This window comes from Equus caballus, chromosome 6 (assembly GCF_041296265.1).
Source record: "Equus caballus isolate H_3958 breed thoroughbred chromosome 6, TB-T2T, whole genome shotgun sequence".
NCBI classification, from domain to species: Eukaryota; Metazoa; Chordata; class Mammalia; order Perissodactyla; family Equidae; genus Equus; species Equus caballus.
Window position 1 is genome coordinate 88,181,829 of NC_091689.1, and position 16,398 is coordinate 88,198,226.

General features: G+C 46.9%; 3 protein-coding genes across 6 annotated transcripts in view; 1 reads left to right on the forward strand and 2 right to left on the reverse strand.

Annotated features, from left to right (window-relative positions):
* MARS1 (methionyl-tRNA synthetase 1) overlaps positions 1-12,082 on the forward strand; it is a 17,637-nt gene extending 5,555 nt beyond the window's left edge. For 2 of the 3 annotated variants that reach the window (XM_070271786.1, XM_005611342.4), the window contains 15 exons: positions 658-774; positions 925-1,128; positions 1,900-2,101; positions 4,063-4,137; positions 7,996-8,166; positions 8,334-8,429; positions 8,573-8,690; positions 9,043-9,256; positions 10,095-10,226; positions 10,334-10,438; positions 10,529-10,715; positions 11,357-11,428; positions 11,564-11,587; positions 11,677-11,769; positions 11,863-12,082. In XM_070271786.1, coding sequence (XP_070127887.1) covers positions 658-774; positions 925-1,128; positions 1,900-2,101; positions 4,063-4,137; positions 7,996-8,166; positions 8,334-8,429; positions 8,573-8,690; positions 9,043-9,256; positions 10,095-10,226; positions 10,334-10,438; positions 10,529-10,715; positions 11,357-11,428; positions 11,564-11,587; positions 11,677-11,769; positions 11,863-12,009 — 1,957 coding nt within the window. In that variant the 3' untranslated portion in view covers positions 12,010-12,082. The remainder of the gene's footprint in view (positions 1-657; positions 775-924; positions 1,129-1,899; positions 2,102-4,062; positions 4,138-7,995; positions 8,167-8,333; positions 8,430-8,572; positions 8,691-9,042; positions 9,257-10,094; positions 10,227-10,333; positions 10,439-10,528; positions 10,716-11,356; positions 11,429-11,563; positions 11,588-11,676; positions 11,770-11,862) is intronic. The other variant, XM_070271788.1, reaches the window with a different exon arrangement.
* On the reverse strand, positions 12,020-12,834 carry LOC138915032 (DNA damage inducible transcript 3). Its single transcript, XM_070271793.1, has 2 exons — positions 12,697-12,834; positions 12,020-12,609 (listed from the first exon to the last, which is right to left on the reverse strand). The coding sequence occupies exons 1-2, from the start codon at positions 12,832-12,834 to the stop codon at positions 12,241-12,243; spliced, it is 507 nt and encodes a 168-aa protein (XP_070127894.1). The 3' UTR covers positions 12,020-12,240.
* On the reverse strand, positions 12,020-16,295 carry DDIT3 (DNA damage inducible transcript 3). 2 transcript variants are annotated; one of them, XR_011440151.1, is made up of 4 exons: positions 16,233-16,295; positions 13,905-13,952; positions 12,697-12,854; positions 12,020-12,609 (listed from the first exon to the last, which is right to left on the reverse strand). XR_011440151.1 is itself a non-coding variant. In XM_070271794.1 (3 exons), exons 1-2 carry the CDS (start codon positions 16,293-16,295, stop codon positions 13,911-13,913), a joined length of 105 nt encoding a protein of 34 aa, XP_070127895.1. In that variant the 3' UTR covers positions 12,020-12,609; positions 13,905-13,910. The 2 variants fall into 2 exon arrangements, 1 of the variants encoding a protein (XP_070127895.1); XM_070271794.1 differs by lacking the exon at positions 12,697-12,854.
* Positions 16,296-16,398: the final 103 nt, after the last annotated feature.

A 16,398-nucleotide genomic window follows, 5' to 3' on the forward strand; every position in this document is an offset into this window, starting at 1 on the left:
ATTGAGTGACATGACTAGGAATGATCCTGGATAAGTGGGGAGGAGAGGGTGGCTGTGAAGGCATTAGTTGGTGCCTGCTGGTTTGAGTCAGGCCATGAGGAAATGACAGACATGGTTAGGGAGAGAAGAGTCAAGGGGTACAGGGACTTGGGAAGGTTTGTATATGGGGTGGCGAGCTGTGAGGACTTCAGGTAGTGATTAGAGGTAATGTTAATGTAGCACCTGGGAAGAAGGGGTGAGGTCAGCGCTGGGAAAGTGTTCTTGGGTGGCATCGGAGTCCAGAGTCATGAGTGATGGTGGTTGGACAGAGCCTAGGGAGAGCCTTGTTGATACCTGGGAAGTTGGAGCCTGAGAATGAGCTAATGGAGAAGAAGCAGCCACGATGGTAAAGAGGGACTGAGATGAGTGTTGGAATGAGGCTCCTTTGGAGCAGTACACAAGGCTTGCTCATTGTGGACAGGGCCCTGAACTCGCTGTAGAGGATCTTACAGCTTTTGGGGGAGTTTGTGGTCCTGTGGGTTGGTGTGAGGAAAGACTTCAGATGTACATGACCCTCTGACAGTACAACACATCTGGTCTGGGTGTTCTGTGCACTGTTGGTCCCTCTTGACCCTCGCATCTCCCCCATGGAATGTTCTCTTCCTCCTTCCCTATCAGGTTGCCCGTGGCTGGGGAAAGGAATGTGCTCATCACCAGCGCCCTCCCTTATGTAAACAACGTCCCCCACCTTGGAAACATCATTGGTTGCGTGCTCAGTGCTGACGTCTTTGCCAGGTGGAGCCAGCTGCGAGTTTGGAGGGAGAGGTCCTGAGGGAGCAGTGGGCCCAAAGGAATAGGATGCCTCAAGGGCGGAGGCTGGAAAGATCCTGGGGGCATAGGAGGGGCTGAGATGGGGCCCCCTGTGATCACCATGTTCCCTTCCAGGTACTCCCGGCTCCGCCAGTGGAACACCCTCTATCTGTGTGGGACAGATGAGTATGGTACAGCGACAGAGACCAAGGCTATGGAGGAGGGTCTAACCCCCCAGGAGATCTGCGACAAGTACCATGCCATCCATGCTGACATCTACCGCTGGTTTAATATCTCCTTTGATATTTTTGGCCGTACCACCACTCCACAGCAGACCAAGTAGGTTTCCTCTAATGAGGCAGAAATGAAGGGTGAAGGCTGGGCTGGGGGCAACAAGAATATCCTGGAGACAGAAGAATCAAGGTGGTTGTCTGGGCACTCCCCCTTCACTTAGGATCTGAATATTGCTTTGAAATGTATCCCAGGGATTATTAAGGGATTCAGTGTGAGCAGAAGCAGGAGCAGCCAAGGGAGGGAAGAGATAGGAGTTAGGCTCATGGGAAGTAGCTGCCTTCTCTCTACTGCCTTCCTTCCCCCTGGCTGCCGCAAAAGCTGAGGACGTTTCCTCCCGCTCCTGTGTGTGTTCGTATTAAACGTACTCATTCTTCCTCTGCCTGATATCATCCTTATAAAAACGACATAGTCAACAAGCTGCCAGCTGATAGTGCTGTGTGGTTTAGCACTTGGACTAATTTAATTTTAATTTTTAGGACATACTAAAGAACAGCATAGTTCTATCCTTTTGGAGCTGTTTGTTAATAAAGAATACAAAACAGATAAGTCTGTATTCAAAAAAACAAATTCCAAAATATTGAGGGAAGAGATTACATGGGTAGCTGGGGACTATATGTGAGGGGCCTGGGCTCATCCAGTCAAACTCCCTAAAGACAACTAGATGCCCTTCGCCCTGAGGGGCCTTCTGCCTGATTTCTTCACACTTGGACTGAGGGAGTTTGGGTCCGTGGTGGAGTGTGGCGGGAGGGAGGGATGCACCACTTCCTCTGACTTCCTCTGACCTGTCCCTCCTCTGTCCCTTGCTCACCTGGCCAGAATCACCCAGGACATCTTCCAGCGGTTGTTCTCCCGAGGTTTTGTGCTGCAAGATACTGTGGAGCAGCTGCGGTGTGAGCAATGTGCCCGCTTCCTGGCAGACCGCTTTGTGGAGGGTGTGTGTCCCTTCTGTGGCTATGAGGAGGCCCGGGGTGACCAGTGTGACAAATGTGGCAAGCTCATCAATGCCACTGAACTCAAGGTGAGAGGACAGTGTCATGGGAGCCTGGAAGGAGACGGTCTCTATTCTTGTGCCATTCAGGATTTTTGTTTAGCAGTCAAGACCTTTCACCAGTGACTCTTTCTCAGCAGCTCATCCTTCAGCTCACTGAGCATTGCCTTTGTACCTAGCCCTGTGCTAGGAAATACGCAAGTCGAGTTTATACTTCACTGCCTTGCTCCTGCTTCAGTCCACCTGACCTGCATTTGTTTAGCTCCTTCCCTTTTCCATAAACAACATCTCTTCTTCTACTCCGTGTTTACTCATTTGTTTATTCTGCACACCTTTCTTGAGTCCTTACAAAATGCCAGTGACAGTTCCAGGTGCTGAGGATGTAGCAGTGAACAAGACAGGCTTTTATCTCGTGTGGGGAGGAGACTAGCACTAAACAACACGGCGGTATAATTATAGAATAAGTTGTCTGGAAGAGGTGATAGTGAGTTTTGGGTAGATTTAAGCTAGGTGATTAGGGAAGGCCTCTCAGAGGAGGTAACATTTGAGCTGAGAGTTTAAGTGAAGAATGAGAAGGCGTAAGCCAGGCGATGAGTAGGGTTACGAGTGTGCCAAGTAGAAGGACCAAGAAGTGCAAAGGCCCGAAGCAGCAAAGAGCTCAACGGGCGGCCTTGAAAAGGCTGGTGCAGCTGTTGCATAGTGAGAGGGAAGGTGGCCCAAGACGAGGTCAGAGAGTAGGCAGTGACCAGGTTGCCAGGGCCAGGTAAGCCATTGCCAGCATTGAGTGGCAGGCTGCTCTGTGGAAAATGGATGCGAGGGAAGCAAGACAGAAAGTGGGGAGACCAGTTGGGAGGCTAGAATGGTTGCCCAGAAATGGGACGACAGTAGCTTGAACTAAGTTGGATGCAATAGAAACGGAAGAAAAAAGAAGGATTCAAGATATGTTTTGGGGGCCAGCCCTGTGGCCGAGTGGTTAAGTTTGTGTGCTCCACTTTGGCGGCCAGGGTTTTGCCAGTTTGGATCCTGGGCGCGGACATGGCACCGCTCTTGATCAAGCCATGCTGAGGCAGTGTCCCACATGCCACAACTAGAAGGACCCACAACTAAAAATACACAACTATGTACCAGGGGACTTTGGGGAGAAAAAGGAAAAATAAAATCTTTAAAAAAAAAAAGATATGTTTTGGAGGCAGACTCTGTAGAATTGGGTAGACTGGAATTCAGGCTGAATGGAAGTCAGGGAAACCACGACTTGTACGTTTTTGGCTTGAGCAGCTTGGGGAGAGGGTAGTACCATCTAGGAACTTGGGCAAGATTGGATGAAGAACAGGCTTTCGGGTGGAATGCATTGGTACCATTTGGCTTTGTTAGGTTCGAGATGCCTGTCAGACATCCAAGGAGAGACGTTAGGTAGGCCGTTGGATGTAGGCGTGTGGCGTCAGGAGAGGCCCTGAGAGAGTTAGAATTTCTCACCTTAACCCAGATCAAAAGTCACTTGGGAACTTTCATTGATTTAACTGTTTGTCCCTTTAGCCATCACCCTTCAGTGTTTGTATAGTCAGTTTGTACCATGAAAATAAGTATTTCTTGACATTTTGCTTTGTAAAGATCTATTCTTGTTTCTTGTGCAAGCCACTCCCTCATTTGATTGTTACTTTGTCAAGAAGAGGAAGCCTGTCTTCTTTCCTCCCCTCACACAGTTGCGTACAGTGCAGTGCTCTCTACCTAGCCCGTGCTCAGAGGCTGCTTTTGCTGTTCTTTGCAGTGATAGGACAGAGCAGTGAAACTGAGTAACAGATGTTGTGCTGTGCAAACTGGAGTCTAAGTTTAGAGAAGGCCAAGTAGTTGATGAGTTGGCTGGGTGCGAGCGTGACGTTAAGCCAGATGGCACGCTGAGGAGCTCACCCCTTGCCTGGAAGCTCCCTCTGGCCTGCAGTCCTCGTCCTGACTGCCCACCTCAGGTACCCCTTCTCTTGGATTTCCCTTCACAGAAGCCTCAGTGTAAAGTCTGCCGGTCGTGCCCTGTGGTGAAGTCCTCTCAGCACCTGTTCCTGGACCTGCCTAAGGTAAGTGGGCCTTCCCTCCACCTAGTCTGCACGGCATCTTCTGCCGCCTCGGCCACACATCTGTACCAGATCACTCTCAAGTATTTTTAATTTCCACTTAAAAATTATACGTTGTAAAAAGATGTAACGGGTTAAAGGGCACAGAGTGAGAGGCCCCGACCCACTGAGTGCCAGGCCTACTTGCCAGAGGTATTTATAGTATACTGCTCATTTCTCTCTCTGTCTATCCAGAAATATGCTATGTATGTGAGAGTATTAGAATCTTTTTTGTTTTCCTAATACAAATTAGATCATAGCATCCATCTGCAACCTACTTTCTTTCTTTTACTTTTCAATGTCTTGACCAATTTTCCATTGTAGTAGATTTGCCTCCTTTCTTTTCTTAAAAACTTTTCGTTTGGAAATAATTTCAGGCTCACAAAAACAGTTGCAAGAATAAATAGTTGGGGGGGGGCTGGCCATGTGGCTGAGTGGTTAGGTTCATACGCTCTGCTTCAGCAGCCCAGGGTTTCACTGGTTTGGGTCCTGGGTGTGGACCTAGCACTGCTGATCAAACCATGCTGAGGTGGCATCCCACATAGCAGAACTGGAAGGACCTACGACCAGAATACACAGCTATGTACTGGGGGGCTTTGGAGAGAAGAAGAAAAAAAAAACGATTGGCAACAGATGTTAGCTCAGAGCCAATCTAAGAAATAAATAATAACTAGTTCCTTGAATAACTATTCCTCATATTCTTTAACCAGATAAACTTCATGTACCCATTACCCAGATTTGCTAGTTAAGATTTTGCTCCATTTGCTTCAGAATATTCTCTCTCTCTCTAGTATAAATATATATGTACTCTTTACTCTGAAATACTTCAGTGTTTGTTTCTTAGTAAAAAAGACATATTCTTGCATAACCACAATACAGTTAACAACTTCAAGGAATTTAACATGATATAGTTGTCTGACCCACTATCCATCTTCGAATTTAGTCACTCATCCCAATAATATCCTCTATAGCATTATTTTTCCTTTAGTACAGAAGCTAGCTCAGAATCCTGTATTGCATTTAGTTTTTATATCTTTAATTTCCTTTAGTCTGAAATGTTCCTCAGCCTTTATCTTTTATGACATTAACAGTTTTTAAGAATGTAGGCCCTGGGGCCGGCCCCGTGGCTGAGTGGTTAAGTTCGTGTGCTTCGCTTCGGTGGCCCAGGGTTTTGCTGGTTCGGATCCTGGGCACGGACATGGCACTGCTCATTAGGCCATCTTGAGGCAGCATCCCACATGCCACAACTAGAAGGACCCACAGCTAAAATATACAACTATGTCCAGGGGGGATTTGGGGAGGAAAAGCAGAAAAAAACAAAAAAAAGAATGTAGGCCTTGATCCCCTTTTTAAAATAGAGTATTCCTCATTTTGGATTTGTTGGGCATTTCTTCATGATTACATTCAGGTTATGCATCCTCAGTTGGAAAACTGCATAAATGACGTTGTGTCCTTTCCAGAGGCATGTGATGGCCCCTCGTTGGTGATGTTAATTTTGCTTAGTCAAGGTGTTACTCAGTTTCTCTGCTGTATAAGTAATATTTTCCCCTTTGCAGCTTATAAGCAGTCTGTGGGAATACAGTCTAAGACCACGCACATACCCTGCTCTTCATTGAGAGGTTCCTCCTACATTTCACATCCATGTATTTCATCGTTCTTCCCTGAACCAGTTTTCATTGAGTCTCCAACTCTACCACTCCATTCACATTTACCCTCCTCCTTCGTTCATTCAGTTATCTATTTATTATCAGTGTGGACTTGTGGATTCTTATTTTTTCTATGGTTTATAATTTATTCCTGTCCTAAATTATTTTCCTGTTCAAATTGTCCCTTATTTGGCCAGTGGTAGCCTCTTTAGGATTGTTTCTCTGTATTTTTGAGATCTCCCACCATTTTTTAAGCTCTTCCTTATTTTCTGGCCTAACAAGATATTCTAGGTTCATCTTGTTTGAGCCTTGGAATCAATCATTTCTCACAAAGCCCTGGTTCATTTTCGTAGGAACAACATTAGAGAGCGAGGTTTAGGTGCTGTGTGTGCTCACTGCTCCTGGGCCGTCTTTGCTTCTCGTCCCTTTAAGCAAAGAGAGTGAGGCATTTACTTAGGTTCACACTGACCCCTGCCATCCCAGTCCCTCCCCAGAGGGCTCTTCCTCACTTTCCCTTATTTCCTGTTTGTATCTTCCTGCTTTCACAGTATGTGCCCTGGTTCCCAACAACAGCATTTACTCATTTGCTCAGTCCTACAATACACCTGAAAATAATTTCAGAATTGCTTCACTCAGACCACTACAAAACAACCTACTAAAAAGAGTCTAGGGTTTGTTGGCAGTCCTGCCCCTTCCCCCCAGCTGAGGGTGTATAATCAAACAGTATGTTCAAAACTGTAGATTAGGCTAGTTTCTTCCCCCCTTCAGTGTTGTTATGTTACTAAAATAAGTCAGTAAGTTTGGTTCATTTGCTTTTAGTTTTCTTTTCTCTCCTCATCTTTGTTAATTTTATTGCTTGACTATGTAGAACATCAGTATGCTTCTAAAAATCAAAACCATACAAAAAGGTATACTCAGAGAAGTGGCATTCCCTTTCTGGCCCTGCCACCTTGTTTTCCTGTCTCCTATAGGTGATCAGCTTCGTTTTCTGATTTATTCTTAGTGTGTTTATTTTCGTAAAGATAAGCTTTATATATATGTATAAAGAGATAGATGTATGCATGTGTGTGTATGTGTATATATATATTTTTTATTCCTCTTCTTATACAAAATATAGCATACTATGTATACTCTTTTGCAATTTGTCTTTTTCACTTAACAGTATGTTCTGGAAATCACTCGACATGAGATCACTCTTTAGTCCATAGAGATCGTCCTTATTTGTGTGTTTAACAGCTGCATAGCACTCCATTCTGTGTAGGTACCATAGGTTATTTAGTCAATTTCCTGTGTTCACCATTTAGATGGTTTCCAGTGTTTTGCCGTTACAAATAATGTTGTAGTGAATAACCTTGTGCATACATATTTTTGTATTGTTGGAAGTGTATCTTCAGGGTAAATTCCTTAAAAGAGATCATTTGCTGTGTTAAGGGCAAATGGATTGTAGTTACTTGCTAAATTTTCCTCAGTAGGTGTTGTTCCATTTTGCATTCCCATCCACAATCTGTGAGTGAGCCTGTTTGCTCAGAGCTCACCAATAGAGTGGATTGTCAGGCTTCAGAATCACATAAACCATTCCTTTACAAAGATCTTTGTTTTTCTGCTTACAAAAGTGATATGAGTTCTTTTTAAAATTTCAGATAGAAATATATGGTATAAAAATGGATGTTCCTCATAATCCCATCTGAGAATGAAGCACTGGTATATATTTTCCTTCAGAATTTTTTCTGGTCTTATATTTTTCTGTGTATTACTATTTGTCTTTATAGTAATTGGGTTATATCATATATTATTGTTTTGCAGTTTGTTTTATTTAATTAATAAGGTATCTTGGAGATCTTTCTATGTCAGTACATATTGGTCTACCTCACTCTGTTTAATGGCCTTATAAGTATTTTGTTGTATTGATACACCATATTTCTTTTGAACCGTGGGAATTAGTTGCAGTTTTTTGCTGTGGTGAACAGTGCACTTTATATACATGTCTGTACACTCTTGTGTGAGTATTTCGGTTGAAAAAATTCCTGGAAGTGGAATTGCTGTGTCAAAGTCATGAGTCTTTTAATTTTAATTCTGTATTGCTGAACTACTCCAAAAAGGCGTACATATTTGTCCTTACGCACACCATGTAGGAGACTGTCCTAAATCAGCCTTCTGTCTGCTTCTGCCATCTCAGCTGGAAAAGCGACTGGAGGAGTGGTTGGAGAATACATTGCCTGGCAGTGACTGGACACCCAATGCCCGCTTCATCATTCGTTCTTGGCTTCGGGATGGCCTCAAGCCACGCTGCATAACCCGAGACCTCAAATGGGGAACCCCTGTACCCTTAGAAGGTTTTGAGGACAAGGTAAAAACCCTCTGCCTTGCTCATGTCTCATTCCGCCTTGGGGTTGACACCGTGAGCTAGCAGAATAGACCGTTGATGATGCCCTGTTTCAGTCTGAGACTTTGGGTTGGTGAACTTTTCCCAGTGTTTCTTCATCCTCCCGTGTCTCCCTCTTCCTCACCCTCCAGGTATTCTATGTCTGGTTTGATGCCACTATTGGCTACCTGTCCATCACAGCCAACTACACAGACCAGTGGGAGAGATGGTGGAAAAACCCAGAGCAAGTGAGCAGTCCTTGGTTAGCCTGTCTGTGGGGAGGGTGTGTGTGTCTGTGGTGTGTGAGGGGTGGGTGAGGGTTGGGTATCTGATCTTTCTTGGGCCTGTGAAGAAGATCTCAGCAGCCCTGTCTCCCCACTATATTCTGTAGGTGAGCCTATATCAGTTCATGGCCAAAGACAATGTTCCCTTCCATGGCTTAGTCTTTCCTTGTTCAGCCCTCGGAGCCGAGGACAACTACACCTTGGTTAGCCACCTCATTGCTACAGGTACCCTGGGCGACTGGAGATGGGGGTGTTCCTGGGGAATGAGGGCTGAGGCAGCACTTGGAAGAAGATCCTGGAGACGTGCTACGTCATGAGTTAGGAGTTTAGATGAAATAGGAAATAATCGGAACATGAGAACTCAACCCAGAAGAAGGAAACCAGAACCTGAAGAAAGCAAAAGTCCAAAGCTAAAACTCTGTGATGGGTAGAAGCAAAGGGAAAAAAGGCCAGAGTGAAAAGAAAGGATCTCCAGGTCTTGTGCAGGCCGTCCTGGACCCCCCAAAGGTTGAGGCTGAGGGAGAGGAAGGCAGGGTGTGAGTTGAGCAGATGGTTCTCATTCTCCTTCTCTGTCCAGAGTACCTGAATTACGAGGATGGGAAATTCTCTAAGAGCCGGGGTGTGGGAGTGTTTGGGGACATGGCCCAGGACACAGGGATCCCTGCGGACATCTGGCGCTTCTATCTGCTGTACATTCGACCTGAGGGCCAGGACAGTGCCTTCTCCTGGACAGACATGTTGCTCAAGAACAATTCTGAGCTGCTTAACAACCTGGGCAACTTCATCAACAGGTGGGACTTGGTGAGGGGTCAGTCAGTGGATGAGCTGGGCTGGGGCTGACCCTGCTCCACGAGATGGGAATGTGGAGAGCACTGGTCAATGGGCAGGAGGCTGTGAGGGATGGGGAGGAGAACGTGGAAAATGGATTTCTATCATAGGGATCTGCTCCTAGAACACAGTAGGCTGTGTTTGCTTGGGGCAAGTTGTAGAGATGTGCTTTAGCAAAGTTGGTCACAAAGTGAATGTTTGCAAATTGCTTTCTTATTAATGTTCTTTGTGGAATTGGAATGTATTCTCTCCTAACAAAAAAGTTCACTTGTAGACCATTGAAAAGTTTGGCAGAAGAAAGGGGTTACTTGAATGTAGGGGTAGGAGACTTCTGCTGAACTCTTCTGAGTTTTTGTTACTTTAGGCTCACATTCCACTGTTGGTCCCTCTCTCGGCTGTTCTGCGATCTAAAGAAATATCCTCCATGGCTACCTACCCTTTCAGATTTGGTCATTAACACATTTAACAGAAAGTCCCTATTAGAGTATTTGTTTGATAGCAACTAACATATAATGTATTTCAACTTGATCATGCTGAGTATTAACTTCTTAAAAGTAAAATGAACAGTTATTTGTCAGGTTTCTTTAAATAAGGGATATCTATATGTAAAATGTCTGTTATGTGCAGAGTCATATTCTTAGGGGAGAGAGAATAAATAATTTGTTAGGCTTTACCTTCTAGCTTAAGGGAACCAGGAGGTGTCAGTTCTGAATGCAGAATTATGAAAATCAGGTCAGAGTTCTAGGAGACTGAGCAGTAACTCCTCTTTTCACTCCCATCTCCTTCCCTACTCCTATCAAGAGCTGGGATGTTTGTGTCCAAGTTTTTTGGAGGTTATGTGCCCGAGATGGTGCTTACCTCTGATGATCAGCGCTTGCTGGCTCACGTCACCCTGGAGCTCCAGCACTATCACCAGTTGCTAGAGAAGGTTCGGTAAGTAAGCTATACCTCTGTCTCATCTCAGTGGTCTGCTGCATGTTGAGAGCCCCATCATTGTCCCTCTAGGACCTTACACCTTGGCCTGCCTCCCCACTTCCTAGGATCCGGGATGCCTTACGCAGTATTCTTACCATCTCTCGCCATGGCAACCAATACATTCAGGTGAATGAGCCCTGGAAGCGGATTAAAGGCAGCGAAGCTGATAGGTAGGTAAGGAGGTAGGGTTGGCTACAGGAATAAAGTGGCTCGTAGGCTGTGTCCTCTTCAGGTCCTGACTAGTATCTCTTCTTCCCCAGGCAGCGGGCAGGGACAGTGACAGGCTTGGCAGTGAATATAGCTGCCTTGCTGTCTGTCATGCTCCAGCCCTACATGCCCACGGTTAGTGCCACCATCCAGGCCCAGCTGCAGCTCCCACCTCCAGCCTGCGGTATCCTGCTCACAAACTTCCTGTGTACCTTACCAGCAGGACACCTGATTGGCACAGTAGGTCTCGGAGTTGGAAGAGCCAGCCTCTCTTAAAATTCCTCCCTTTGCCAGGCAGCCTTTGGGGAGGACTCAGAGAACTTACTTTGGGCGTGGGACTCTCACAGCTATTCTCTGAACCCCTTTCCCACTGATACCACTCTGCACTTGGGCTTGTTTCCGGTATTGGTTCACAGGCCCAGCATTACCTGTAGCCCATTTATCTTCATTGCTCTTCATGCCAGAACCCAGTGCCTGGCGCACAAAACTGGTATACAGTAGATGTTTGAGGAAACACTATGGTCACCTGGTTTCCGTAATGGGGAGAGGCACTGAGCAGGAAGAATACCAGCTGGTCATTTCCTCTTCGACACAAGATGATAAAGTCCGTACACCTTTAAGCTTTTGCATCAACCTTGCATCATTAAATAGTTTAAATGATCTGTGACCCCACTAATATTTTAGGCTTTCATAGTGAATGCAGAGCTTTTTCTGGATTCTTTACTGAAATCAGCAGGTATTTGCTCAGCATGACATTTAGCATTTCTGCTACGACATTTAGAGTTCCTGAACGTCAGCGATTGGGGTGGGAGAGGCCCTCTGTATAGTCTGGTAGAGTTTATCCCTAACCAGTGAATGATTCTGGAATTCTTTTCTCACAGGTCAGCCCCTTGTTCCAAAAATTGGAAAATGACCAGATTGAAAGTTTGAGGCAGCGCTTTGGTGGGGGCCAGGTGAGGAAGCTAAGGACTGTGTTCTCACCCAGCCACGGCGCCCTCTCCTTAGTGTCCCCAAGTAGTCCTCACTCATCTCTTTCTATCTTTTGACGCTGCTACTTCCTCACTTGTAGTTTTTCTTTCCTATCTCAGCTAGAAGAATCCTTGGAGTTGAAGGTAATCACTTCCCCCCCGAGACGTTATACAAAACTTGAGGTCGGGGGGAGAGTTATGGTAGCAGGTGACACTCTGTTGTTGTTTCCCAGGCAAAAGTGTCCTCCAAGCCAGCAGTTGGAGAGACTGTGACAGCCACTGGACCACAGCAGATACAAGTGCTGATGGATGAAGTGACAAAACAGGTACGAACGAAGCCCCGTGGGAGACTGGAACGGCTGAATGCTAAATAGGTCTGCTCTGGCCTCACTGTGTTACCCCACCCCCTCTTCTCTTAGGGCAACATCGTCCGAGAACTGAAAGCACAAAAGGCAGACAAGAACCAGGTTGCTGCGGAGGTGGCTAAACTCTTGGATCTGAAGAAACAGTTGGCTCTAGCTGAGGGGAAACCCCTTGAAACCCCTAAAGGCAAGAAGAAAAAGTGAAAGGGAGAACTTTGTGCATAGAAAGTCACTTTAATGGCTATAGACAGTAATAAATAAATGTACAATCTCTATATACACACTGTTGTCTATCCCAAGCCTTCCCCCGACTGAATAGATGGGGTTAATGGTCACATCATTGGCACTGATGAGAAGGCGTTCAGTAGCCACTTCTGGGAAAGGTCGATAGTGGCCTGAGCAGTGGCCCAAGGGGAAAGTGATGGTCCCCATTGTTCATGCTTGGTGCAGATTAACCATTCGGTCAATCAAAGCCCGGCGAGTCGCCTCCACTTCCCTGGTCAGGCGCTCGATTTCCTGCTTGAGCCGTTCGTTCTCTTCAGCTAGCTTCGCCACTTTCCTTTCATTCTCTTGTTCTTTCTCCTTCATGCGTTGCTTTCCAGCCCGGGCTGGGGACTGGCCACTCTGTTTCCGTTTCCTAGGTCTTACTTGGTCTTCCTCTTCTTCCTCCTGAGCCAGGGAGCTCTGACTGGAATCTGGAGAGCGAGGGCTCTGGGAGGTGCTCGTGACCTCTGCTGGCCCTGGTTCCTCGGTCAGCCACGCCAGAGAGGCGGGGTCAAGAGTGGTGAAGGTTTTTGATTCTTCCTTCAAGGGAATGAGGAAAGGTAGGGTAGGTATTAGTTGAGAAGGGAAGGGCAACATCCCCTGCAGCTTTAGGCCGAGCATTCTCACCTCCTCGTTTCCAGGGGGTGAGACATAGGTACCCCCATTTTCATCTGAGAACAGCACCTCCTGCAGGTCCTCATACCAGGCTTCCAGCTCCCAGCTGGACAGTGTCCCGAAGGAGAAAGGCAGTGGCTCAGCTGCCATCTCTGTGGCTGACCCAGGCTCTGGAAAAGTACATACAGCCACCCCTCAGAATCTGTAGGGGATTGGTTCCAGGACTCCCCGTGGATACAAAATCCAAGGATGTTCAAGTCTCTTATATGAAATGAGGTAGTACTGGCATATAACCTACACACATCCTCCCGTATACTTTGAATCATTTCTAGATTACTTATACCTAATACAATGTAAATGCTATGTAAATAGTTGTTACACTGTATTATTTAGGGAATAATGACCAAAAAAATCTGTACACGTTCAGTACAGACACAACCATTGTAGGCCTTTTGATCCATAGTTGGTTGAATCCACGAGGGTAGACAGTACTCAGGATAGTGGGGGATGGGTGGAAGAAGCACCACAGAAGAGTCAGTTTACACATCACAGGTTGGCAAACTGGCCCACTGTCTGTTTTTATAGATAAAGGTTTACTGGAACACAGGCACATCCGTTTATTTACATATTGTTTATGGCTGCTTTCATGCCACAACAGCAGAGATGAATGGTTGTGACAGAGACTGTGGCCCTCAACGTCTAAGATATTTACTATCTGGCCCTTTAAAATGTATCAACCCTTGGTCTATAATGATATTGCTTCCTTGCTTTTGCCCAGCACTTGAAGAAGCAAGTTCTTAGGGAATCCCAGTAAAAGTCCTCAGCCCCCCAGGGAACTCCACTAGTAGTTTCCAGGGGCAATTACAGACTATTTTGCTCCTGTCTCCTCCTGTGGGGGAGCTGGGGCAAACAGTCCTCTGGGTCAGTCTAACCTTGATGGGGACTGAGGTGTGGTAAGACAAACTAGTAATCTTTGCTGGGGCTGAATGCTCATGCAGAGCCAGCTCTCAACTAGGACATGCTCTAAGAATAGTGATTTGGTCACCTTGTTAGGGGCAGGCCAGGAGGATGGACATGGCCTGACAGCACAAGCCTGCTCAGATTCCAGCCCTCCTCTCCCATCTTCTCTAGGTGTTTTCATAACTTCCTAGGGTCCCAGTAAGGGAGCCTAAGCAGCATCTCTTAGGAGTTGGTTTTGGGAAAGGGTTGGTTAAGCTTACCTGCTTTCAGGTGTGATGATGTATGAAGATACACTTCCTTCTGGAACACTGTGGGGATCAAAGATAAATGTTAGCCATTTTTGGAAGGGGGAGAGGCAGGTTCCTTTACTTTTATCTCCAGCTTCCTTCCTGTCTTGTAGAGTATGGATAGTTAACAGTCCCTGTGGCCATTTCCAAGGACAGAGGAAAGCCTGACTTCCTTTATTTTTAGTTGCTGACATTTGTAGTCCTGATTACGTAATAGAAAAATCCTGGCCAACTCAGCTTTCTCTCAATTTGAGGCAGGCCCCAAGCCTGCCAGGGTCAGGACTGGCCTACAGGGAAGGGAACAAATCAAATGGCATTCTTCTGATTCCATTCCCACACTGACATCCTCCAGATGTTCATTTCCAGTCCGGACCTCTCCTGGGACCTCCGACTCTGCTACCTAACTGCTTCCTTGCCATCTCATTTTGGGTGTCTAATAGGCATCTCAGACTTAACATCTCCAAAGACAACTCCTGCTAATCTTCGCCTTCCAAGTCTTCCCCATCTCGGTAAATGGCAACAATAGATACTTACGCCAAAAACCTTGGTATCATCCTTGATTCCTCTCCTCTCACACCCCACAATCCAATCCAAACCACCAGCAAAATTTCTTAACTCATTCTTCAGAAACCCAGAATCTAAACACTTCTCACCAATTCCATTGTTTCCAATCTAGATCATCTCTATCATCTCTCATTACTGCAGAAGGCCTCCCAGTTTCTGCCCTTGCCCCTCCTCCCGGAGTCTATTCACAACACAGCAGCCAGAGTGAACCTTTTAAAACTTAAGTCAGATCATGTCATTCCTCTGTTCACAACCCTCCAATGACTTACAATTTCATGCATATTAATGACTAAAGTCCTTAAAATGACTTAGAAGGTCCTACACAATCTGCTGCTTCCCTGCCCTGCATTTCTCATTGACGGCTCTCTCGCTCTTGCTCTAGTCCAGCCAACTGGCATCCTGTTCCCTAAAGATACTATGCATGCTCCCACCTTAGGACTTCTGCTCTTGCTGTTCCTTTTCCTGGAAAGCTCTTCCACCTATCTGAATGGCTTACCGCCTGGCCTCTTTATTTAGGTCTTTCATTTAAATGTCACCTCAGTGAGTGAATCTGTGACCCAATGTAAAACTGTAACTGCCACTCTGGGGCATTCTCTACCCTTCCATGCTTTAGTTTTTTTCCATGGCACTTAATATATTTGTTTACTGGTATGCCTGTTCCCAATGAAATGTAAGCTCTGTGAGAGCAGACTTTTTTTTTCTCTCTTGTTCGTGGATGTATCCTGGGCCCCAAACTGCATAACACATAGTAGGTGCTGGTTAAATATTTATTAGGAATAAATGGCTAAATTCTCCCCAATCTGTTATAGGGAAGGGAAGATGAAGCCCAGAGGCAGAGCGGCCGTTGCCCATCCCTGGGGACTGTAGATGCAATATCGCTCTGAATGTTTCTCTGCAGGGCTGTCCTCCCTGGGGAGCCCTCCTTGCCTTCCAGTGTGTGGGACCTCGCTTTCATCACCAGTGGAGCCCCAGTTCAGAGGGCTGCAGGGCCAAACAGGGGGCTGGCCTGATGCAATGGTTACACGGAGATTAGCTGGAGACAGGACTGAAGGAAAGAGGCAAGGATCAATCCCAGGGGAAGGACAATACACTAGGGAGACCCCAAATGGCTTCCCACACTTAAGAGATCCAGGATGCTCTCTTGTGCGGGAGGCCCAGGGACCTCTGGGGGAAATGGAAGACCCATCTCCATTTCTTGTCCATCGGCTCCCCTCCTCCCAAAGGCTTGTGTCAGTTTCTCTGCCGAGGGTGCAAAATGGCTGTCCTGTGGAGGGTCCAGGAGCCCCAGATACCAACGTGGCCATGCTGGCCCTAAGACTCTGCGGCTGAGACGGGATTGGGGGTGGAGTAGGGGCAGTGCCGCTGGTGGCAAAGCAGCGGCAGCGGCCTGAGCCTTGATCACCCAGGCTTCTCGGCGCGGGGGTGTGTCCTGCTGCCCCGCCTCCCACCCGACAGGCCTAAGGAGGAGGCGTGGGGTCAGCAACCGGAGAAATAAATCTCTCGAGGGCAGCCGGGGCCCGTTCCCCATGAGCACAGACCTGGGCCCGTGCTCCGGGCCCGGGTGGGATGACTGTCGTCTCGAATAAAGGATTTCCTCCACCCCGCCCTCGGACGGTCACTAGCTGCACTGTGGAGGGGGTGGGGCCACATCCTCAAAAGCAGATGTCCCATCTTGGAGGGGACAACTGGTGTTCGCGAGGATGGGAGGGTAAAGGGTAGATGGGGATCAGTACTCGCCTCTCTCCTCAGGTTCCGGCTCTGATTTTGGCTCTGTCGCTGCCACCGGCTCATCTTCAACATGATACGCTCTATGTCTCAGACTCAAGCCTCTAACCTCGGCTGCTCGGAACAGCGATCTTTTAACGTGGCCTTGCCCTTCTCTCGGGGAGGATCCAGAAGCCCA

Coding starts and splice junctions, on each gene's coding strand:
- LOC138915032 (XM_070271793.1), bottom strand. CDS start 12,834: ATGGCAGCTGAGCCACTGCCTTTCTCCTTCGGGACACTGTCCAGCTGG. Junction 12,610..12,696: donor CACCCCCTGGAAACGAGGAG/GTGAGAATGCTC, acceptor ATTCCCTTGAAG/GAAGAATCAAAAACCTTCAC.
- DDIT3 (XM_070271794.1), bottom strand. CDS start 16,295: ATGTTGAAGATGAGCCGGTGGCAGCGACAGAGCCAAAATCAGAGCCGG. Junction 13,953..16,232: donor GCCGGAACCTGAGGAGAGAG/GCGAGTACTGAT, acceptor TGATCCCCACAG/TGTTCCAGAAGGAAGTGTAT.